The sequence below is a fragment of the Fundulus heteroclitus genome, chromosome 3, assembly GCF_011125445.2.
Source record: "Fundulus heteroclitus isolate FHET01 chromosome 3, MU-UCD_Fhet_4.1, whole genome shotgun sequence".
Classification (NCBI taxonomy): Eukaryota; Metazoa; Chordata; class Actinopteri; order Cyprinodontiformes; family Fundulidae; genus Fundulus; species Fundulus heteroclitus.
The window spans coordinates 41,033,240-41,057,702 of record NC_046363.1 but is presented as its reverse complement, the minus strand read 5'-3'; the positions used below and the strand labels follow the sequence as shown (position 1 = coordinate 41,057,702).

Here is a 24,463-nt window from a genome sequence, read left to right as displayed (position 1 = left end):
AAATCTAAACTTGTGAGTTTGATATTTTTTTATTTTACTCTGAATCTATGTAAATTTCAGTGTTTTTCCAGTGCTTAAACTACTGGTGAAATGAAGACCGTGATCTTGGGGGCTGTTATCTTCTTGGTGGTGATCGCAACACTAGAAACAAATGGAGTAAGATGTTGGCAAATTCATTTAACTTTCATTTGTTTCAGTATCCAAATAGTGTTTTAGAGTTTATTTTACAAATGTTTGTTAAATATTATTTATTTATCTGATGCTTCTTTTATGTCTTCCCTCTTCCTGTCACAGTTCAATTTTGGAGATATCATTTCATTTAAACCGAGGTGCAAACTGGGGATTCGGTACCAGCATTTTGCTGTTTATGTGGGGAAAGGAAATCCCTATCACCTACCCAAAAAATATGATGATGATTATGACATTTATGAGCGATGTAAGTACACTACAAACTAAAAATTCTGCCACAGTGCAGAATTATACCAAATCTATTGTGAACTGCAACACTTGACTGTCCTATTTCTCTTCTTTGCAACAGTGAGGCCCGGGAAATTATGTGTATTTTCAAAGATGAATCTGAGTGAAGGACCAGAAGTAAACAATTACCTTGACGGCTATCCTGACCCTCGCTCAAAAATAACATTTACAAAGGGAACTGATGAAGAAATTCTCAGCCGGATCAGAGAGACAACGGAAAATTGTACCAAGTATAAATTAAGGAAAAACAACTGTGAGCACTTTGCTACATTTATACGTTATGGACATAAAATCGCCCTACAGGTAAGTGTCTAATTAAAGATGTGTAACAACAAAATATTTCATAAAAATGTTACAGGAACATTATGGAATATTATACATTTTGAAGTCATCAGCACTGATGTGTAAACCTACAGCTGGAATTTGTAATGTCACATTTGTAGTGCTGTTTGTACCTCCCCAAATCTCTATTGTAACACTGCAGCTCATGAGGAGCACATTTCCAGGCCTGGTGAAAACAAACAGCAGCAGTTCAGAAATGTGAACCAAGACAATGAAAACACGTCTGGCTCCATCAGACTTTATTGTTTAATGCTAACTCAATGCATCATTCCTCTGGGGTTGCTCTTACATGTAGTTGTTGGGCTGAGTATTTGTTGTGTAGTCATTTATGTTTTATGTATAACTGCTTTGCTTTTTTTTTTACAGTTTGGTCTGACTGGTCAAGGTCTATGTTCTAACGATCCGAAGATCAACAAGAAAGCTCTGGTGAAACATTTGAAGGAACCATCTAGCTCTGACTCAACAGGATAAACATTTAATAAATGTTCTAAGTGTGAAATCAGATGTTTCAAATTAAAATAAAAACGCAAGTTCTGTTATTACTTATAAAGGTGTGCAGTTATTAATGAAATGCTTTTTGTACTCTGTATATTAGATTGACTTTATAAACTATTGAACCTCACATACGAGCCACAAAAAGAAGAACTTTTTATCATTCACTCTATCTTAGATAAAACATATTTTTTCTGATCAAAAGCCAGAAAGCAAGGGAGCAGTGGTTGAAACACTTAAACTCTGTCAAAAAATTTCAGTGTAAAGTTTTATTTTCTTTTAAGTAATATAATTGTGTCTCTCTTTTTTAGCTCCAGTTTCATATTTTCCCACAGCCTCAGCTGTGTGAATCACATCTTATTGAGTTAAATTAATTCCCTAAGAAGCAATACAAAACTATTAACGTTTTTGAACTTCTGATATTAAGAATACATAATTTATATACTATTACCTATTTATGTACCTGAAATAAAACAGTGTGAGAATCTGACAGTGCATTCATATCTTTTTGAACTGCAGCAGAATAAATCAATAGTTATAAATGTCCATGTTTGCATTCCCTACTCCTAAATCAACCTGCAATAAATTTGGCTTTTGCATAACTGCCAGGGAATTACCGACATACCTCTGTGCCGTCTCTCATTGGTTTTCCTCAAACAGATAGTTTGACAAAATCTATGCAAATATCACGCAAACATGAGGTTTGACCATGGCTCCAAAAATGGCAGTTTAAGCAGAACCTATGTACATTTTTTCCATTCCAACGTTACAAGAGGATGAACTTCTCACAGCTGCAGAAACGAGGAAAAGCTTCAGGTAGCTTCGAAAAAATAAAATGTACAGAAGAGAAAGTGGGAACCTGAAGAGCCAAACGCCAAAAACCAAGAAGTCATTTGTTTTTAAGGGCTGTCTCATTCAAATGAGTCTGGGAAACAGCGGCAGCACCGTTCAGGTGTGTTTTAGTTCTCCTCTTCCTCAGCAGGTGTCCGATAGTTTACTGAAGGTAAGATTATTGAAAGAACTTTGTGGATAAAACATATTCCTGTATGTGTTAAATAACACCTGAGAGCAGAACGGCAGCACAATGATTCAGTATGTAATGAGTTTGTTTGATCTAATATGTTCTTAGAACAGTCCTTTGTCTGTGTGTCAGCTTAAGCTTTTTAGTTTATATGTCTAGTACTTATTCCATCTTTATCTTTCATCTCAGACATTAACTTCTAAAATAAAGACAGATTATAAAGCAAGGAAGACGAATATAACTGGTTGGTCAGTAACTGGCTACACCCATTATTACCTTAATCTGTAGAGGGTCATAATTATACATACATGCACAGATACAGTCTGTAAACATTCAGCTAAATCTACTATAAAACTGGTGCTGAATGCTTTATTTCTCATTCATAATCAAGATTGATGAGGTGCTAGTCTTTGCCAGCAAAAAAGTATTTAACAGCTAGTGAGACATCAGTGTCTGATCTTATAAAATTGAAATCTTTATAAGAGCAACTGTTTTTTAATGCATAAATATACAGACATATTTTGCATACTTCTTAAAATCCACCTCAGGTGCACAGTTCATTTGATCATGCTATCTTTAATAACCAATAACTGTACAGCATGTTTCTTATGTTGTATATTTACCATTGTGTGTATCTGTATTCTTCCATTTACCTTTCATTTTCCTGCTGATACACCAGGATTTCCCCAATTATGAACAATAAAGGATATTTTGTATCATATTGTTCTAAAACTCATTAATTTTAACTGCAAAAACAGAGAGCAAACAACACACGTCAGTGTCTGCCTTTTACTGAATCCTCTGCCTTTAAATGTCACTTATCTCGCAGGAGGCGACATAATCTGGTCGTGAATGAAAAGAGCGGTTAGGGAGAGAAACCGTGCTGCTCATGAGAAAGTCTGCTCAGAGCTTAGCAGACTCATTAAAAACTGATGAGATATCCTTTTGTGGATCGTTGAAGGACAGAAGTGGAGACATGGTCAAGAAAAAACAGAAATATTGTTCAAAAGTGTGAATAAGGAGCCAATTTCCTCTGATCCAGTAAACTTCATGTGTTTCAAATTAAGGTAAAACCTCTGAAACGACTTCTTTCCTAGATTCCCTCTCCTCAAACATTCACCAGTAAATATGTTTCCCCTTTTTTTATTGTAGAAAATGGCTTTGTGAAATCATCAACTTTAGTTAAATGATAGTTTCACAAGTCTGACATGTTCATGCCAGACATTGACTGCTTAAAAAATGAGGAAGCTAACCTGGTGGATAGGATCCTTCTGCTGATGATCACAACACTGGAAATGAGTGGAGTAAGTTCACCAGTTTATCAATGCTACCACTTTATAAAGGCATCTAAAAGGTTTTTTGTTTCAGTCACTTTGATCATTTTCTGTTTATTCGAAATGTTCTGCGGAGACTATAGATCGTTTTTTATTCACAGTTCCAATTTGGAGACATCATTTGTTATAAAACCAGGTGCAATGTTGGCGTTCGATACAAACACTTTGCTGTCTACGTGGGAGATGTACAGATCTGTGGGAAAGAGGCATGGCAGGACATATTTGAGCAATCAAGTAAGTACACTTAATAATAATGCAGTGATTTTTAATTTGATTAATAAACTTGTGTCTTTTGTCTTTTGCCTACAGAGAAATATCACGGTAAATCGTGCATATTTGCTAAACTAAAAACGTACGATGAGCCGGAGGTGAACAACTACCTTGATGACTACACCGACCCCTTAACAGGAGAGACCTACGGAAAAGGAGACGACGAGGACATCATCGCACGCATCACTGAGACATATGAGAGCTGCAGCGTGTACGGCAGCCTTCACAACAACTGTGAACACCTCGCTACCTACGTCCGATACGGCGTCAGGATAGCAGTGCAGGTACGAAGCCCTGTCTTTCTTATATATATATATACATATATATATATATATATATATATATATATATATATATATATATATATATTGCGACAGACTGGCAACCTGTCCAGGTTGTACCCCGCCTCTCGCCCATTGAACTGGGCACCAGCACCCCTCCCGACCCCATGAGGGATAAAGCGAGTATGAAACCACATTATGTTATAATCGACACAAAATATAATAAAATCCTTGAATGAATTTTGTAAAATGTTCTGGCGCATTATTACATTTTGCGCAGCATATTATTAAATGCAGATGCAGCTCGTTTTTAAGAATAATATGGTGCATTATGTAATAAACATTCACAAACCAGCATTTGTGTTCATCCTAATAGATACACTTGTACATAATAATGCTCATGTCCCAGATACTACACATTACTACTGATACTACTGGACAAACTTTGTCCAGTAAATGCTAAACCTTCATTTGCCTATATTCAGATGTATTGCCTTGATCCGTTACCCCCAGAAATTATTCCAATTTATAGACTACACCCAGACTTGGCAGGTGTTTCAGTCATTAGGAAGTGATAATATTGCTTGACAACGAAAGCAAAAATCCTGTCAGTGTAGCATCATTAATGGACGTCATTATTTGGAGTTTCCAGGGAGATCACATCATTCAATTCAAACATTCGTTATTAATGCCAAATGGAAGTTATATGCTGCTGTAGCTCATTTTACGCAGGTTTCTTCATAGAGTTGTTGGAGACACTGATGGCTTTTTGGGCATGGAGGATCTTCTCTAGCTGTCAGGATTACAGCGGCTCTGAAGAAACCTCGGACTGAATGAGTTCTCATAACGCTTTTAATAATCATTGCATTCTAGGAAAAAATCCTGTGCTAACTTATAGCAGCCATCAGAGGTTTTTCAGCATATTTCTAACCCTCATGATCGTGTAGTATAAATGTACATTCTAATCAGAATTAATGTACAGAAACAATCCATATAATTTTAGGATGTATGGCCTTTGCTTTTGTTCAATCTTAAACACTAAATATAATTCTCTATAAACTACAACCCTACAGCTATGGTTACTCTAATTAGTCGCACAATTTATTATGTAATTACCTGACAACGAAGTACATAATCGCTTTTTTTGCTTTGCTTACAGTTCAACATGACTTTTGAGGGTCTAATCTTTGGCAACGACAAATTTGACAAGAAGCATTTACTGGACTACCTGAGGAAGAAATCCAAATGCCCCGAGGATCACAATAACTAAGAAGATTCCTGTGAACATGTTTGTGGTGAAGCGTGAGAAGTCAGCCCAGATACTTTGGTAACCTGTAACAGCCTCATTGAAGAAGACAAATGAAAATAATATTTATAACTACTTTAATCATTACCTTCGAACCTTATGCCAAGTTAGATACAACAAAGCAAAAAAAAAAAAAAGAACTGAAGAGGTGTCTGAGAGTGTTTGTGTGCTTCTTAGGAAGCAAAAATACAAATCGTTTTAAGGGCTGGAGCTTAGTTCAAGTTAAACTGGAGAGCTAAAACACATAATAATTATAATAATTAACGGCGGCCTTTAAAATGTATCATTTCTGTGGGGTTTTTCTTCACAATGGATAAAGATTCAAAAGCTTCAGTTCAGTTGTTTTATTATTTCACGGAGTAACTTTGCATTAAAAGTAATAAACAGTCACTAACAGCGTTTAGGCAACATCAAAGTTTCAATGTGATAAAAAGAAATTAGTTTCTTGGTCTGCAAACCAATAAAGAGTCAGAAAATAAGGAATAAAAAGAAATGTGTTGAAGTGCTGTTGATGTTTTGCTTTTTTTTTTTCCTTCTTCCTTCTGACCTACTGGGGTAGAATCCGCTACATAATGTATCATGTCTGCTCCCATCATAGTGCAGTGATCTTCATCCTCCTCCTCCTCCTCCTCCTTTCAGCTTTCAGACTAACTACTCAACAGGTCGGATTCCTTTGGCTTCCTCCATCTTCCTCAGCGTCTCATCCCACTGGGTGAACTGCTTGGACAACAGGAACATCTAAGAAAGAGACATTAACTCTCTATAAGATGGATCCATTTCATAACAGGAAAATTATAGTTAAAAAATTTTTATTTATGCATTTGTAGACTTTAATTCTGCCTTTTCAATCCTACTATTGTAGGATGGATAAGGTCTGCTGTGCAAAATTAAATTCATAATGTTAAAAATATACATATTTTTGAGCGTTTTTGAATGTTTTACATGATATTTTTTTGTAATAAAACAGAATGCATTCAAGGTTGTGTTTGGTACCATTTTGTTGTATTCCTCAAAGATCTTCTTAACTTCTTGTGCCTGGGCTTCAGTTTGGTCCTGAAATCAACAAACAAAAATAAATATTCATAAACCAAGCCTATAACAGCACGGTGATGGAGGGTAAGCCGGAGAGCGGTAGCTACCTGTTGCTTGATGTGAATCTGTGAAAGGCGCTGCAGCTTGGTTGCATGTTCAGGTACATCTGTGGAAAACAGGCAGCTGACCAAGGCATCCCAGAACAGAAACGTGTCCCCTCAGTTTATACTGTAGCTAAAACACTAACTTTGTATCAGAGCTTAGCCACTTGAAATTCACATATTACACTAATGAAGCAACTTGCAAGATTTTTTTTCTACCCACTTCTGCTGACAGCAGAAAGATGAATAATAAATAAGACAATGATTTTATTTCCATTACAGTAGAGATACAGTTGTATATGATGTGTATGTTTCAAACCTCTAATATGGGTGCTGTCCAAAAGTGGCTGCAAACTGTTAACTTGCTCCAACAAAGCAGCTTCAGAGCGCAAGGAGTCCTCCTCTGTGTAGAGAGAATAAATACGCTGAACTGCACATCATGTAAACCGTTAGAAACAGTAAGTAAAAAAACAGGGGGGGGGGTCATCTATAATCATATTTCTACAATGCTCTTTATGCCTTTTACCTGCAAGGATGAACTCTAGTTTCATGGCATCAGGCAGAGTGATGTGGTCAGTGAACTGGGGGTCCAGGTACTTCATCAGGTCCTCAACTGTACAATTCAATCAGGAATAAGATTTAGAAATACAAGTATAACATCTTTAATTTAGGGCTGGACAATATAGATAAAAAGCAGATCGATAAAATAGAAATGATATTCGACATTGATAATTATCAACAAATTCAAAACATATATTTTAAGTGCAGCCCTGACTATTTTAGATACAGAACAGACAAACACTGAATTCAATCAACTTTTTACCAAAACTACAAGTTTTTAAATGAGAAATAATTAACACGTGCTCTCTGAACTCTTTGAAGGGGGTGGGGCTACGTTCCTGGGTCTGCGTTGTGATTGGTTGGGAGGATGTAATGATGTAATATTAACCTATATGGCTGGAATGCAAAAGGAAGGAAAACTGTTATTCTACTGAACATTTTACTGAAACTTCTTTCTATTATTGATATACGTCCTTCAATTGAGATATATTGTTATTGAATTATCGTCCAGCCCTAGTTTAATTACAGAAATCAAAAGTCATTACAGAAATGTGACCATTGAAGAACTGCGCTTTGTATATTTCACAGGAATGGTGTTCATGCTTACAGGTTTCCTAAACATTTTCAATGCCAAATTTCAAAAGGTCACAGTTGATCCTTCAGCATATTTAAAAGCATACTCTAAATGACTGGACAGATTAACTGATCCATGGATGGAAGGAGGGACTAAAAAAGTTGTAAAAAAAAGGAACGATGTACAGATGGGCAAAAATGGGAAAAGGAATAATCAAATACAGATTTCTTGACTTACTCAGACCTGGAAAATACACTTGGTGGCAAATGTTCAGTTAAAAGAAACCAATAAAAAAAAACATTGTTGACGCATAACAATTAATAAAATAAACACGTATTCCTCCAATGTTGACTGGGAATTCCTAATGGTACATTGAAAAAGACTGGATATAGTAAATAATAATCCTCCAATGTGATGCAGCCTCAACAGTATGATGAGTTTCAAAAAGGCTAAATCAAACTATCAATGGGTAAAACTAAAGAGGGACTCACTCTTCTTGTGGAGGATCTTTACTCGCTCTCTCTTGTTAGCCGTGTTGGTCAAACCTGCTTGAATTCTGACCAAAGCTTCTGCACACTGCAGAAAAAAAACCCAATATATTTAGCTTTAATAAACAATACAGGACTTTTTTTTGTCATATTTATGAAGCCATTACCAACATTAAAACAAAATCTAAGAAAAAAAACAGCAACTGTGGCATATGACTTATTATAAAAAATGTATTTTCAATCATTGCATATTTTGTCTTCCATAGTTACAGTATTTGCTTTTAACTCAAAAGCATTATTAGGCCCTTTTTAGTATGGCAGGAATATAAAGGTTTTCCAGGAGGAATCTACCAATCCTGTAACAGATCACAACAAAACCACGAAAATGCAGCTCAGTGGAAGTTACAGTGTTAAAACAGCAAACCTCAATGACTCTTTGTAAGATGAAAATGTTTTTACATCACATGATGAGCTTAATAAACCACCCCTCTGGCAAAAGCTATTCCTGTTGGTCACATAGTTTAATGACGATGAATTTACCGCATATATGTAAAAGACTGCTTCCTATTCAGTCACTTCCTATATATTATTATTATTGATGTTCTAACAAGGGTTGACTGTTAATTTTATTCATGTTAACTAGCAAGAAAGACTACATGGAACGTTTGATTTTCATTCCGAAAAAACAGATATACTTCCTTAGTAATGATTGTAGATATAATTACATGTCTGTCGCAATTTCTGTAACCGAATAATCAAAAATATATTTTTTCTAAAAGGGCGTATACTCGCTCTCAGTCACCGAATCATCGCTTGTGCTAAGCTAATAGCTAACTACTGTGCTTTTTTGTGCTAAATCCGTAACATTTCTGGGTATATACTACGGGCGAACCTTGACAGGTTTTCCACTTTTGTTTCTTCTTTCGCCATATAATTGGTTCTCCAACGCCTGGAGGCGCATTTCAAGGCTGCCCGGGTCCAACTTTTGGTCCATCTCGGAGCTACAGCTGATAAAAGTCAACAGAAACGGAACGGTCGCTAGCTACTGTACAAGTAGCGTCGCATATTGATGATGTAACGCCCGGCCACAGTTCCTGTTTATTTTATTTTTTTTTAACTTGTTTTAACACAAATAAGTTAAATTGTAATGAAAATATAAAAAGAAATAAGACACTCACGGATTTAATTGACTTAAAATATAAGAAGAGTGTATTTTACTGTTAGTGTAATTATTGGAGTGTTCGCTAGGGGTCGCTGTTTTGCTGTAAATGAAGGTTTCCGGTGACAGCAGACGGATGACAACACTGTAGGGCCCGGTTTTCCATTCAGACTGTCTATCAAACATCGACAAAAAAGTAAGGTTTTCTCATGTAACACTGTATTTTGTTATCCACAATAAATGTCGGGTTTGCGGATATCCGAACAGTGCCCTGACAGAAAACACACTAGTTTGCTAACCCGTTCTTTGTTGAATTTCCTCAAGCTAAGTTAGCCTACTTAGCATAGAAGCTAACGTCAGTAAGCCTGTAGTTTTGACAGGCGTGGAGTTAGTTTGGAAACCCAGCATGTAGGTTTTCTTCTGTATGAGTTTGTAATAACTACCACGAGAGTTTAATATATTAGAGCACAGGTGGGAGTTGGGATTTGGAGCAATGCTCTTATGAAAATGTGATTTAGGAAGCTTTTGTACCATGCTTTCTGTTCTGTTTATGACAGCAGGAAGCTGTGCGTTTTTCCGGGTCCACCTCTGCGCTGGGGGGCCTTGTTCTTTATGTCCTACTGGGAAGAGCAACAGCAGCACCATGGCAGATGACAAGGACGTATTGAGAGATGTCTGGTTCGGCCGGATTCCCACCTGCTTCACTCTGAACCCGGACGAGGTGACCGAGAGAGAAGCAGAAGCATACTATGTAAGCACAGCAGTTTCTCTCTAAAACTAAAAAAACTACAGCCAGCATTTTTAGGTTGGGTGTCCTTTGCATCTTAGGCAGCCTGTTTCGCCAACAGGTGCTTAATATTTATTAGATTTACCTCCCGCAACGACACCTGCCGCCAGGATTACCTACTTTTCTGTGAGAAACCCTGTATTATTATTATTTTTATTATTATTATTATTATTATTATTATTATTATTATTATTATTATTATTATGTACACATCTTTTTCTGATTATTATTATAGTTTTAGCTTTTCCCTCTCATGTGTCGACACAGTGAGTCATCTGTCTCCATCTAATCCTATCTTCTGCATTTTCTTCTCTCACACCAACTACTTTCATGTCCTCTTTTATTCTTGCCATAAATCTCATCTTGGGTCTTCCTCTAGGCCTCCTGCCTGGCAGTTCCAGCCTCATGATCCTTTTACTGATGTACTCACAATCCCTCCTCATTTTGGCCTCTCCAGCTTTATCTCCAATAACATGAGCTGTTCTGCTGATTTTCTCATTCCTGATCCTATCCATCCTCATCACTCCCAAGGAGAACCTCCATATATTTATCTCTGCTCCATGTAACCTCACGGCTCCACTTGGGTCTCTCTCATTCACACACGTGTATTCTGTCTTGCTCTGGCTAACCTTCATGCCTGTCCTCTTCAGGGCAAATCTCCATCTCTCTAGGGTTTCCGAAACCCACACCTGTTGCACCTTAAATTTGTTGCCCCTGTTTTTATTGGATGCTCAAACAAACTCATCAGGCTAAATACTGTTATGAAATATTTTTGATCCTAAGAATCCCTCAGAATTTATTTTGACACAAAAAATAGTAAAACACAGTCTTGTGATGTAATCTACTCTTCTGTAAAGCCATAGAAGCAAAGACTTTTGTTCTAAAGTGTACTGTTAATGCAAAATACACGTATTTCTTTCTGAAGTTCTCTTATTTTTATTATCCTGAACTAGTTTCAACAGTTTTCCTCCAAATTGGTGTATATGTGTAAAAGCTGGTTGCTGTCCTCGCTGCACGTGTTTGTGTGGGCTACATGTTAGCCGAGCTCAGCCCCAGTTATTGGGTTGGCCCAATATGAGCTAAAGTTTCGAAACAAACATGATGAACAAAACAGTTGCTTCACCATCAAACCATCATACATGAGCATCTTAAGAGACAACAGGCAAAAGCAATTTTACTTCATCTTGTTTTAATTAGATTTAATTATGGAAATTAGGGCTGGGTGATCTGGCTTAAAAATAAAATCTCTGATTTAATTTTACCAAATCCAATTTAATCAAGTTTACCCCTCCATTTCAGTAAAAAAAAAAAAAAACTGAATTTAAAGTGCAACAACCGGTGAAACATGCTTGTAAAACAAGATGGCGGCCCTGCCCCTGTAAACAATGAAGATATAACAAAATGTTTGCTGCTAGTGGTTTTACACAATGAGCTAAGAACAGGCTTCACTTCACTTCTGTAACTTCAAACTAACATTAAAAGTAAATTAATAAATTCAAGTGTATTGTATTATGGTTAAAAAGTTTCTACTTTACAATATTTGAACAATGCATTTTCCTAAACATATATTCAGCATTGCTGCTATTGTCTACGTGGAAGCCCAATAAGTGTATTGGCAAAAGAAAATTTAATGTTAATGAATTGTAAATTCAAATTAATTGATTAAATCGATTTATTACCCAAGCCTAATGGATATAGCTAACATCTAAATGAATCTGATTTAAATCAGGCTCGACACTTAATGAATACATGCCGTTTGTAAATTACAGTCTTTATTTCATAAGAATTAAATGGTAAAAGAAATGCAGAATTCCTTCTCGATTCAAATCATTTTATTTATATAGCACCAATTCACAAGACTTCATCTGAAGTCATTTCACAAAGTCATTTTAGTCCAGACAGGTTGGTCAAAAGTTTCCTCGCTAAGGAAACCCAGCAGATCAAATCTTTGACAAACAGCATTCACTCCTGGATGAACATGTAGCCACAGTGGTCAGTCGCTTGCTTTGTGTCGTTGACTTTGCAGCAATCCCTCGTACCAACCATGCATGTAGTGACAGTGGAGAGGAAAACTCCTCTTTAGCAGGAACAAACCTCCAGCAGAACCAGAACCAGGCTCAGTGTGAATATAAGCTACAACTATCTAACTAGAATTTTCGCAGTAGAAGTATCTACATTTTAAAGAGAGCTGTACCAATAAATTGAAACAGAGATTAGAATTAGTCAAATTTAAAGATGGTGGACCCGATGGTTCTCTGAGGGAACGTCAAAGATTTAGTTTTTTTTTTTTATTACCCAATGGCATAAAATAAGATTAAAATGACAAATTACATCTTGGATTGTTAAAAAAGGTAAAAAGCCAAGGGATGGAATACTTTTGCTAGTAACTGTAGTAACCTAATACTGTGATATTAAAAAACAAGATTTTTTTGACTTGTTGATTAAAAACATCAAAACCTAGAGCTCCAAACCATTTCTGAGGTATTAATGAGGCATCTGCCCACAGCCGGCACTTTGATGTCCTCATTTGAGTTTGATAAAAATCAGCACCACATGCATAAATGGGAATAATCTAATAATTCCTTAATTTTATATCAGAAAAGAGAAAATAAGATGGTTATACCTCCATGAAGACAGGAAACAGATATTGACCAGAAAATGCCTGATTGTGGAATCTTAGACGTGCTTTCTGAGATTGCTTTGAATCATTACTTCAGCTCTGATGGAGTTATTAATGCGTTTCTTTCTCTGTCCTGCTAACGTTGTCAGCTGCTGCTACCCAGGGTCAGCTACCTGCCGGTTGTCACAGACAAGGTCAAAAAACACTTCCTCAAAGTGATGCGGGCAGAGGACGTGGAGGAGATGTGGTTCGAGTACGAAGGAACGCCGCTCAAATGGTACGAAAGTAGTTGTGTTCTAACGTCACCTAAATCATTACACCTGTAGTCTGACTGATGAAAAAGATGCTCATTGGCTAAAGGACTATATACCAGAACCTACAGCTCTGGCTGGTGTTGATAGTGAGTGGGCTATATGAAATAAAATGGTATAAAATATTGTGTTATTGGGTATTCAGTGTTTTTATGCATGTAAGATTTTATCAGAGTAATTCTGTGGTGGAGAGAGCTGATTTCTACTCATTGGTAAGGGTTTGTTATCTGGTGTACATGTTTTATTTATTTTATCTTCTCACTAAATGTTGATAGTTGAAATACATGTTAAAAGAGACATTTACAATGTTTTATAAATCAGAATCTGCATTATTATTGTCAGATTTAATAACTTTCTTGACTCCTTCTGACGTATTTTAATGTGATAACCTTTTAACAGAATGTAGTGACGACTTTGAGCCACAAGGTGGCGCTGTTGCTCAACAAACGGCCACGGTGTAAAAATGCCAAAAACGTGATTACATTTTATTTATAAACTTAATTATGGTGATTTACTGTCACTTTTGCTTAAAGATTAAATTGATAATTCAATTCAGTTTATTTATCTTGTGCTAATTCACAACAAATATTGACTCAAGGCACTTGAAAAAGTGCCTTGAAAAAGAAAAAGTCAGTTCAATCCATTCATACAGACGGATTAAAAGTCTGTTAAAAGTCTGTAAAAAGTTTATATGCATGCTAAAATTATCCTGGTTCTCAAACCATGCGGTCAAGTTCAGTTTTTTTATTTAAATTGATAAAAAAAATCTCTATCTAAGGATATCCAGCAGACTGCATCCAGTCATTGACTTGCAGCATTCACTCCTCCATGAGTAGCATGTGGCCCTACAGTGGACAGCATTGTGTCATCTTTGCAGCAATCCCTCATACCAAGCATGCACGTAGCGACAGTGGAGAGGAAAACTCACCTTTAACAGGAAGAAACCTCCAGCAGAACCAGGCTCAGTTTGAACGGCCATCTGCTACAACTGATAAAACATTGTAGGTTTCTTCTCTACATTCTCCAGCATAAAAGAACAAATATTTTTTATTATTTTTTTTAGTAAACTATTTGTCAACATCTTAAACGAGAATTTTTTTTGTCAGACGAAATATTCCCAAAAACAATTTAGGATAAAAGTAAAACAAGTACACCGGTGGGTGGTATCTAGTTTTTTTTTTTCTAGACAGAGTTACCGGTCACTGTAAATTTAAACCAATTAATACTAATTATAGATTCTCCTGTCTTTTTGTATTTTTTTTTTTATTCCAGGCATTATCCTATCGGGGTTCTGTTTGATTTTCATGCCTCTAATACAGTTTTACCCTGGACCATCACCGTGCACTTTAAGGTAAGAGCCAATCAGAATGTCGATCCAATACAGGACAGAGGAAATGTTCGCCCATTACATCCCATTGGCAAAGAAGAAGTGCATCAGCGCAGCACTGGCGACCAATTAGTCATAACATTATGACCACTGTCACTCTATATATTGGTCAAAATTGATGTTCAGCTAAAAAAAAAACTAGAATTCTGGGATTTACATGGATCCCACAGCCAAATATGTTACCTAGAGTTTTCTATTGGTGCCAGAAAATGTATGCAAAAACAGAATATAAGCAATTATGCGAAAAGAAAGTATATTTAAAAGTACATAAAAATGGTTGTGCGCATTATAATTTTTTTATAGTAGGATAAAACAACATTTGATGTTTAAAATTCAACTTTTGCTTAAGAATATATTTTCCATTTTGGTGTGGCGTTCATCTTTTTATGCCGTTGTAATACGGCTCTTAATAAAAAAAACGTGTTTGTGAATGTTTGTCAGAATTTTCCAGACGGGGACCTGCTGCACTGCTCGTCAAACTCCGTGGTCGAGGCTCACTTCATGTCCAGCATCAAGGAGGCGGACGCCCTCAAGCACAAGAGCCAAGTTATCAATGACATGCAGAAAAAGGACCACAAGCAGCTGTGGATGGGCCTGCAGAACGGTGAGAAGCATGTGTACATGGAGACCACAGGCAGCTGCGAGGGAAGTGACATTCAGTCCAGTAGTCGCACGTTTACTGTTTGACGCGCAGATCCACACATGTTGTAATTCTGCAACTAATCCACCTACAGGCCTGTTGGCGGAAACCCGCGCCGTTTGGTGTTATCTGTGTATTAACATCTGGAAAACACATGAAAGATTCAGTCGTTTTAATTGTGTGGTGATTTCACAGGCAAGTCTGGACATCTAAGTAGATCTGAAGGTGATCGTAGACGGGGTTTTTTTTTTTTGTTGGTCACACACATTTTTCATGCAAAGACATGGATGTTTTTAATTTTCTGTCTACACAACACAGAGAAAAAAAAAACAGTTTACAGCGTTATTCCTCAGCCTCCACCTGCTGCCTCCATTCACTTTAACATTTAGCAAGAATGGTCTGGCTTGTCTAACGTTTTACCATCTAATCCATCATCTTCATATGGAAAAGCACATGGTGCTACAACAAACCTGCCAAGAGAGGCCCGCCCACTAAAACTGACTGAGTGGCAGCACATGGTGGTGTTAAAGTGTTTGCTGTCTTCCTGATTTCTTATTTCTGCATGTTTGTCATGATTAAGTCTTTCAGAACAACAAACTAATTAAAGTATTAGACAGAGACAACATAAAGAAAAAATGCAGTTTTTAAATGAAGGTTTTTATTATTAAGGAAGAAAAGAAATCCGAACCTGTGTGAAAAATGGATCGTCCCCAAACCTAATAACTGCTTGAGTCGCCCTTAGCAGCAACAACTGCAGTCAAACGTTTGCGATAACTTGCAGTGTCTCTTTTCCAGCGCTCTGGAGGAGTTTTGGCCTCGCATCTTTGCAGAGTTGCAGTAATTCAGCCACATTGGAGGGTTTTCCAGCATGAACAACCTTTTTAAGGTCATGCCACAGCATCTCAGCAGGATTCAGGTCAGGACTTTGACTAGGCCACTCCAAAGTCTTCCTTTTGGTTTTCTTCAGCCATTCAGAGGTGGACTTGCTGGTGAGCTTTGGATCATTGTCCTGCTGCACAAACCAAGTTGTTTTCAGCTTGAGGCCATGAACAGAAGACCAGACTTTCTCCTTCAGGATTTATTTTTGGTAGACAGCAGATTTCATGGCTTCCAGGTCCTGCAGCAGCAAAACAACCACAGGCCAGATTTTACTGTTGGTAAGATCCTCAAGATGTGTTCTGGAAAAACTGAGACGAGCCTTAATGTTCTTTTAGCCCAGCAGTGTTTTTTGGGTCTTGGACCTCTACCATGCAGACTCTTTTTGCCCAATCTCCTTGTTATTGTGGAGACATGAAGTCTGACCTTAACTGAGGCACGCGAGGCCTGCAGTGCTTTGGATGTTGTTCTGGGTCGTTTGTGACCTCTTAGATGAGTTGTTGCTGCGCTCTTGGCTTGTTTTTGGTCAGCTGGTCTCTCCTGGAAAGGTTCACCACTGTTTCTTGTTTTCACCAACAGTGGATAATGGCTCTCACTCTCACTGTGGATCGCTGGAGTACCAAAGCTTCAGAAATGGCTTTGTAGCCCCTTTCCGGGCTGATAGATCTTACTTACTTCCTTTCTCATTTCTTCCTGATTCTTTTCGTTTGAGGATCTTTTGGTGTACTTCACTTTGTCAGGCAGGTCCTATTTAAGTGATTTCTTGATTGAGAACATATGTGGCAGTAATCAGGCCTGGGTGTGGCCAGAAAAGATGAACCAAGGTCACAGTTAAGTTATGTTTTAACAGAGGGAGCAATCCCTTTGTCACACAGGGCCGTGTAGGTTTGGATCCACCCCATAATAATAAAAACCTTCATTTCCAAAAATTTTATGTTAATGAATTGTAAATTCAAATTAATCGAATAAATCGATATATTACCCAAGCCTAATGGATATAGTTAACATCTAAATTAATCTGATTTAAATCAGGCTCAACACTTAATAAATACATGCCATTTGTAAATTACAGTCTTTATTTCATAAGAATTAAATTGTAATAGCAATGCAGAATTCCTTCTCGATTCAATTTTATTTATATAGCACCAATTCACAAGACTTCATCTGAAGTCATTTCACAAAAACCTTCATTTAAAAACTGAACTGACCTGTTTAATTGTGTTGTTTTTATTGTTGTTTTTTTTAATATAAAAAAAAAAAAATTAATGTTCGGGAACACTTAAGTGCAACAAGCATGCAAAAACATGAGAAATCAGGAATGGGGCAAACACTTTTTCACCTCATTGTAGACCAGAGGTAACACCAAAGGAGTTTAACAGCAGAGACTGAAGTATCCGTCCATAGGACCACAATAAGCTGGGCGTTATGGAGGAATGGCCAGAAAAAAAACATTACAATCCATTTTATTTCCAGGTTGTGAGGCAAAAAAAACATGAAAAATGCAAAGTGGGTGAATACTTTTGCTGGCCACTGTAATATTGTGGCACCAAAGTAAAGAAAATTGGATTCACCTTAATTGAATAATTAATGCACACCAGTGCAACAAGCAGAAAGTTAGTCTGGGGCCCTGAGTTACATTTAGCATGGATACCAGAGCAAATAAATTCAATTTTTATCACTGTATTCAAAAAACATTAATAATCATCTATAACTTTTCCTCCAATTACGATGATATTTTTGTGTTTGTATGAATTGCCTGAGCTTATTTCTTGACAAACCAACACAAAGGTTAATCCAAGGCTACTTCTCCATATAACTAATTCAGAGCAGACAAGCGTTGCACTACCTCCAAAGTAGCACTTTGTCATGCAAAAAGGTTTCAGAAAACACCAGAAACGATTCCTGGCGTCTCTCGGCGATGCGTTTTTCGTCCGTAACCGTCAGAGCTGCTGAGAGCGAGTGGCAGTGGAAATGTTTAGGGCAGCTTTGTGAAAAAGAAAACCTCAGGACCTCAAACCGACATTGATACAGCTGCTTATCTCTCTTCCACGTTTCCCTGAAACTTAAAGAATGAGCAAGAAGTGCGTCACAAATCTTAATAAAACAAGGAAGATACAAAAAATAGCACACAGAGGAGACACTGACTAACTCTGAGGTGTTTTGAGGATATAAAGCATTTAACAAACACTTATTTAAAAATAAGTGTGACAGGTTTTAACTTATCCAGGAAGATTTGCCTTGTGCAAGAAAGTGAGATATGAAACTGGTTCTAAACTTCAACTCTCATATCCAAAAGAGAATTGAAACAGAGAGGTCTTTAACTTTCATCCAAGACGACCAAAACCAGAACGTTTAAATGGACGGTTTGAAAGTAGCATATGCTTTCTGAAGTCTCGCTTTCCTCTTTACTTTTTTTTGGTTTTTTTTTTCTTTAAAGTAGCCCCACCAGCAGAAAGGCCAATCCCCAACATCCTTTGTTCCCTACTCAGTTTGCACCACCGATATTTCACAGTATTATCAGAACGTTTTATTTGCAGTGGAGATCTAAACTAAATTAGCCCTGAAGAAACACTTTTTTAAAAAAATGGTTTCAGCATGTCAGATTCTGTATATATATATATATAAAAAAAAAAAAAAAAAAAAGGTGACAGAGAAGAAAGTAAGAAACTATTGCCGTACTCCAGCTATCAGCAAAGTAGCGTCTGATTTTAGCTTCACAGCCTCAGTTACTGTCACTGTTCAATCTTGAGCTAAACTAATCACACATGCCCTTTATTGCCTATAGATTCTTTAAAATCCACGATCACTCATAATTTAATCTTTTAATATGTTTGTAAAAGCACAAAAATGACTGTGTCATCGCTTTTCTATTTCAGCCTGTAGACACGAAGTTCGCCTCTGATTCCTAGTAAAGTGATATTTCAGGGTTTTTAAGGACTTTATTTGATCGTCTGTAATCAAAAATATTTAGCGATGAAAGATGGACTGGATAATTGTACGGAGAGCCAAGGATTATTTCTTTCATACCAAATTTGTGATCTGTGAAAGCTTTATTAGTAAAACCTTAAGTGGCTTAAAGAATGCTTAAAGTAGTTCAAGGAAATTTACAGATATCTTTAAATGATCAACAGCAGGATATTATTTATGCAGTAGACTAAATGACGGTCTACTGGCTCTTATAGTCACTAACCTTTTTATTTAAACAGTGCATCTCAGAAATAAAAACGTCCCATTTTGGTGCAAATTTACATTTGAGTTGAGGCAGTCGATGAGCTTCAGGGTCGACTTTGAGGAGAAAAGAATCAGAATCAGCTTTAATTACCAAGTTTTTGACAAAAGAAATAAGAGTTTGGTTCCACTTTGCTCCCAATGAAGACATGTTTTAGCTTTAGGTTGGGAGTTCCCAACCAGCATCAGTAGCTTCATTTTGCTGAAGGCTGTGGTGTGATTTTACAGATGCTCATCAGTTTGAGCATTTTTTATTTTTTTTTTATCTTACTCCAGATAAATTCGACCAGTTCTGGGCAATGAACCGGAAGCTGATGGAATATCCCACCGAGGATGGAGGCTTTAGGTACATCCCCTTCAGGATATACCAGGTAAGAAACGCATCTTATTAAAACAATCCTAAGCTAAAACTAAAAGAAAACTGAGCAACAATACACCAACTGTTAATATGCTGTAAAAAAGCTTTGAGTAATAGATGTAGAACTGCTGTTGTAATACCTGTCTGTGCCGTTAGATGGAGCCAGAGGGCTGTGTTGAATCTGTCAGGTTAGTTTCAGCAGCAAAACTTCTCCGTCTCTGACTAATTTGTCTCATTGGGTTTTATCCACCATTTACCTACATTTCTAGAGAGACCCTCGGTATGTGAAACATTTGTTTGACAGTATGTGTTAAATCCCAGTTGAGTATTTAAGAAAATTAATCCACTTCATTGGCCAAGTTGGTTCACACAAGCAAGGGATTTGACTTTGGTTTTACATGCTCTCAGTGCACAGATATTTATATTCATCTACTTATGGCATCAAAATTGAAATAAGATTTTGAGTGAGATGTAATGTTCAGGCAATGCAATCAAATTTAAAGTGAAAAGACAGCTGAAGGAACAAAAAGAAACATCTTTTTAAGTCTGGAATGACTTCTTAACAAAGGCTTACAAGCCGACATTAGTTAGATAATTAGCCGTGTTAAGGGTCCAAGTAGCAAGCCCTGCAGTCCAACAGTCCAAATAAGGCTTAGTAATATTATTATTTATTTTGTTATTTATTTTCCAAATTCCTTTTTTCTATTTTTAATTTCCAGAATTCCAGGTTCAAAGGAACAAGATGGAAATAGTTTTCTATTTGTTGATGAAAGTTATCATCCTTACAGCACAGGTTACCGAGCTTATGAATAGTTATGACAGTAAAATGTGATGTTTCATCCGTCGGTCCTCAAATTTGCACCTGGAACGTCTGAGATCCGGTTCTTCTCAGATTCGTATTTCCAGTAAACGGGAATAATTTGTTTTATGCCACTTTTTGTAATCCACAACCATGATTAAGTAACTCAGTGCTTACTCAGGTTTTTTTTTTCAGTTATGAAATGATTCATTGCTCTTTACATACAATAAAAGGCCTTTATTATACTTTCTGATTACTGACTCCAACAAGCTTTTACATGTCCATACTTGTGACTTTTGATTTATTCAACATCTAAATGGTGAAAGCCCCCTATGCCAGAGACACATTTATTTCTTTTTTGAAAGAGTTTTTTTGCTACATTTGATACCTGTGACAACCATTGTTGGCTGCAGTTTTATTGCCCCGAGTTGAGGCAGTATGTGGGCTTCAGGGTTGAGTCTGGGAAGAAAAGGCAGAAGCAGACAGGCAGCTTTAGGTCGGGTGTTTCCACCAAGCATTAGTAGCTTTATCCTGACTCAGGTAAAAAGTCCCCTTGGACGACAAGCAAGAAGACGGCGGGATGAATAAGAGGATGATTGTTGGATGGAAAACATTAGCCTGCTGCAAGCCAGACTGCAGGGAAAATGCTCTTTGAGTCTTTGAGTGTGGAGCAAAACAGGAGTTAAAATTAATTGTGCAACCTCAAGGTTTTTCTAATATTTGAAACGGGGATCTTACGCACTTTTGAAAAGAATGGAGTTAGATTTCTGTATTTTCTTGGTCTGGAAGTACACGGAAAAAATAAATTTACAGAAAAGTATGTGTATTTCCAGACTTTTCATATCCCAAAGTCTAAAGGTTTCCCTCCTTCATTCTATCATTTTGCTCTTGCGTCCCCCCCCCTCCCCTTCACTGGGTCTTGCTACCCTTCTCTTTCTGTTCTTAAAGGGGCCTGGTCGAGTACTATGACTTTACGAATTTCTACTTTAGTATCTCACTGTGGTTGTATACAAAGGTTTTCCTATTAAATGATCTCGCCCTATTGGCTTATTGTATTTTATTCTCAATTCAATTCAATTCAATATTATTTATATAGCGCCAATTCATAATACATGTCATCTCAAGGCTCTTTACAAAGTCAAATTCAATCGGATTATACAGATTGGTCAGAAAGTTTCCTCTCTAAGGAAACCCAGCAGGTTGCATCAAGTCTCTCCAAGCAGCATTCACTCCTCCTGAAAGAGCGTAGAGCCACAGTAGACAGTCGTCTGCATTGTTGATGGCTTTGCAGCAATCCCTCATACTGAGCATGCATGAAGCGACAGTGGAGAGGAAAACTCCCCTTTAACAGGGAGGAGAACCTCCAGCAGAACCAGAACCAGGCTCAGTGTGAACGCTCATCTGCCTCCACCCACTGGGGCTTAGAGAAGACAGAGCAGAGACACAGAAAGCTCAGAAGCTCACATTGACCCAGGAGTACTTTCTATGTTAGATGGTAATAGAGGATAATTTGCCTCCCCTGGATGATGTCACAGCTAACAGAACGCCAGACCAGGTGTACCTTCTATGAAAAGAAAAATGACAGAGAACAAAAAGTTAAAAGCTGAAATAACAACAAGCAACGCAAATTGGAGAACAGTAGGAGAACTCAGCAGAGTGAGAGAAATAGACCCTGATGTCCTGATTTCTGTGTTTTATACTTTGTTTTTGCTCTATTTGTTTGTAAATGAAGCATTGTTGTGTACATTTACCGTTAACAGACCACATGACCGTAAGTACAATATTGGCCATGCGGGCAACGAGTAAACAAGGAGAAGTAATGCCGGCGAGCGAGTCAGCAGCAGTCAGTGGCGGTGTGAAAACAAAGAGGTCAGATAACGCTAACCCTTTAGATCTCGTTGGTCTTCGGCCACGCCGAGCTGCCACTTTACTGCGAGGTATGCATAACGATCTACTGGCTCTTACAGGAGCTATGTCACTTCTCGCCATCTTGTTTACTCATATTTCTGTGGTCCTGCCGGCAGATTGCACAACAATGTTAGTGTCTGCTGATCGTGCTCGGTGCAAAATCCTTTCAGGCTCAAAAAGGACGAAAAAAACACTATCAGGATGAACACTTTGCCTTTATTGTTTTATTTGAAAATGAATGGATGTATGAGTCAAAATTTGTGACTAGGCCCCTTTAATTGTCCCTTTTGTGTTATTAGTTTTTTTCCCCCCATTGCATCTACCTCCCTCCTTCCTTCCTTTCTAGTGTCCTTTACTCCTTGGCTGCATCCGAAATGTTCTAATTAGAGTTCCTAGCTCCTGTTCTTTAACCTTTCATGAGGTCGACAGTAAGAACTCTATCGTTTGTAAGATAAGAGCTTGAGACTGCTGTGCCGATTTCCTGCAGCATTTAACTCCGACGTCATTACGCCACAGAAAAGCTCATGAACGACCCTTCTGAAAACGAACTACAAAAAAACGCAAATTAGACAAATGTATGTGCAATATAAATGAGGTGTACAACATAATAGTAATCAAATAACCAGTTTGGATGTCATAGTTAGTATAAACACGTTATATTTAATCACATCACAGATCACAGCTGGAGATTTCATTGCTTCCTTTGCTTTAAAACGTTGGCGTTGCATAGACTGTTACACCATCTATCGTATCTCTTCTGTCTGGACAATTTCATTAATATCCGTGATGTGGGCTGTGCTTTTTTGTTTCATGTCACGCAAAGGAATGTGGGATGTCTTATGGCTCCTCCTTAGCACCAGTAAGGGACATCTCAACCTCTCTACACTGATCTCTATTATACACTGCAGTGCTGATTTTGCAGAAAAACTGAAGTCACTGGCTGCCATCTTGCTCCTCCCTACTCTCACAGAATCCCATAGGATTTGGTTGCAACAACAAGCAGTTTTCTGGCTGTGTGAAAACGTTTCACAGTTAATACTACAGTCAGTGGATGTACTAAAACTATCAAGTACTAGGAAATTATGTGCTGAAATATTTTACATGTTATTCATATTAAATATATATATATATATATATATATATATATATATATATATATATATATATATATATATATATATATATATATATATATATATATATATATATATCATGCAAAATATTTCAGCACATGACTTTCTCAGTACTTGATATTTTTAGTACATAACATAAAAGTATATGGCATTTGACATTTTAAAAGTCTTAGGCCCCCCTGAACATCAGAAAATTGTCGTAATTCGATGCTGTAGCGCACATATTCCCTAATTACTGGAGGAAAATAGGGAGTACCAATATGGCCGCTGGTGGCTTCAAAGCGACTCGTTCAAACAGCGGATTATTAGCACTCCAGTGGATAATAGAGATCAGTGGCTCTCTATGCTAAAGCTATGATAGGAAGCTCCTTTTCCTACCTCCTTCCTTACTGACACTTATCATGTCGACTGCTGACGCACTTCTACTTTGGCTAGAGAGTCCTTAACAATTAGATCTTTTTTGATGCAGCCCTTATGTCCTTTCATCTATTTGTTTTATTTCCTCCTTCTTATGTTCTATTGTTTTCAGGATCCATATATGTAGCCTGTTTGCTGGAATTATCTGCCATAAACTTAAAGGGGGATGTAATTGTTAATATTTTCATATGAACACAAAGGCCTGAGGACTCTGATATGTTTAGTCTGGAAACATCTGGATTTCTTTTTTTTTTTTTTACATAAACTGTATAAGGGCCTTGTTTAAAGGATTAAGAGAAAATGAGTTAATGCAAAACTGAAGAAGTCCTTTTCAGTAATATTTCCGAAGGAGCCTATAGACACGAAACTAAAATAAAGAGTGATGGTAAACCAATCAGAAAATAGATCTAGCCGTAAATGACTGTAAGCTGTCATCTAATGGAACAGAAATAGTTTTCGAGGTTAGGAAGTCAACAAGACTTCTAAGTAATAAGATGCTTGTGTTAACTTGTGTTAACTTTCCTACCAGACATGTTTGTCGTCACTTTATCTACTTTGACA

General features: G+C 37.2%; 3 protein-coding genes across 5 annotated transcripts in view; 2 read left to right on the top strand and 1 right to left on the bottom strand.

The window, feature by feature from the left end:
• Window positions 1-2,085: 2,085 nt before the first annotated feature.
• Window positions 2,086-5,660, top strand: LOC118562681 (lecithin retinol acyltransferase-like). 2 transcript variants are annotated; one of them, XM_036135399.1, is made up of 5 exons: window positions 2,086-2,314; window positions 3,162-3,636; window positions 3,768-3,900; window positions 3,976-4,220; window positions 5,377-5,660. In XM_036135399.1, the coding sequence occupies exons 2-5, from the start codon at window positions 3,541-3,543 to the stop codon at window positions 5,485-5,487; spliced, it is 585 nt and encodes a 194-aa protein (XP_035991292.1). In that variant the 5' UTR covers window positions 2,086-2,314; window positions 3,162-3,540; the 3' UTR covers window positions 5,488-5,660. The 2 variants fall into 2 exon arrangements, with proteins under 2 accessions (XP_035991292.1, XP_035991291.1); XM_036135398.1 differs by lacking the exon at window positions 2,086-2,314 and having other exon boundaries at window positions 3,139-3,399; window positions 3,485-3,636.
• Window positions 5,661-5,852: 192 nt separating this feature from the next.
• dctn3 (dynactin 3 (p22)) lies at window positions 5,853-9,339 on the bottom strand. Its single transcript, XM_036135400.1, has 7 exons — window positions 9,172-9,339; window positions 8,283-8,367; window positions 7,183-7,269; window positions 6,976-7,059; window positions 6,663-6,721; window positions 6,517-6,576; window positions 5,853-6,261 (listed from the first exon to the last, which is right to left on the bottom strand). Exons 1-7 carry the CDS (start codon window positions 9,271-9,273, stop codon window positions 6,175-6,177), a joined length of 564 nt encoding a protein of 187 aa, XP_035991293.1. The 5' UTR covers window positions 9,274-9,339; the 3' UTR covers window positions 5,853-6,174.
• Window positions 9,340-9,513: 174 nt separating this feature from the next.
• atg5 (ATG5 autophagy related 5 homolog (S. cerevisiae)) overlaps window positions 9,514-24,463 on the top strand; it is a 50,503-nt gene continuing 35,553 nt past the window's right edge. The window contains exons 1-6 of one of the 2 annotated variants that reach the window (XM_012877608.3): window positions 9,514-9,634; window positions 9,996-10,189; window positions 12,995-13,122; window positions 14,429-14,507; window positions 14,985-15,147; window positions 19,564-19,658. In XM_012877608.3, the coding sequence (XP_012733062.2) occupies window positions 10,082-10,189; window positions 12,995-13,122; window positions 14,429-14,507; window positions 14,985-15,147; window positions 19,564-19,658 (573 nt within the window). In that variant the 5' untranslated portion in view covers window positions 9,514-9,634; window positions 9,996-10,081. The remainder of the gene's footprint in view (window positions 9,635-9,995; window positions 10,190-12,994; window positions 13,123-14,428; window positions 14,508-14,984; window positions 15,148-19,563; window positions 19,659-24,463) is intronic. The other variant, XM_012877614.3, reaches the window with a different exon arrangement.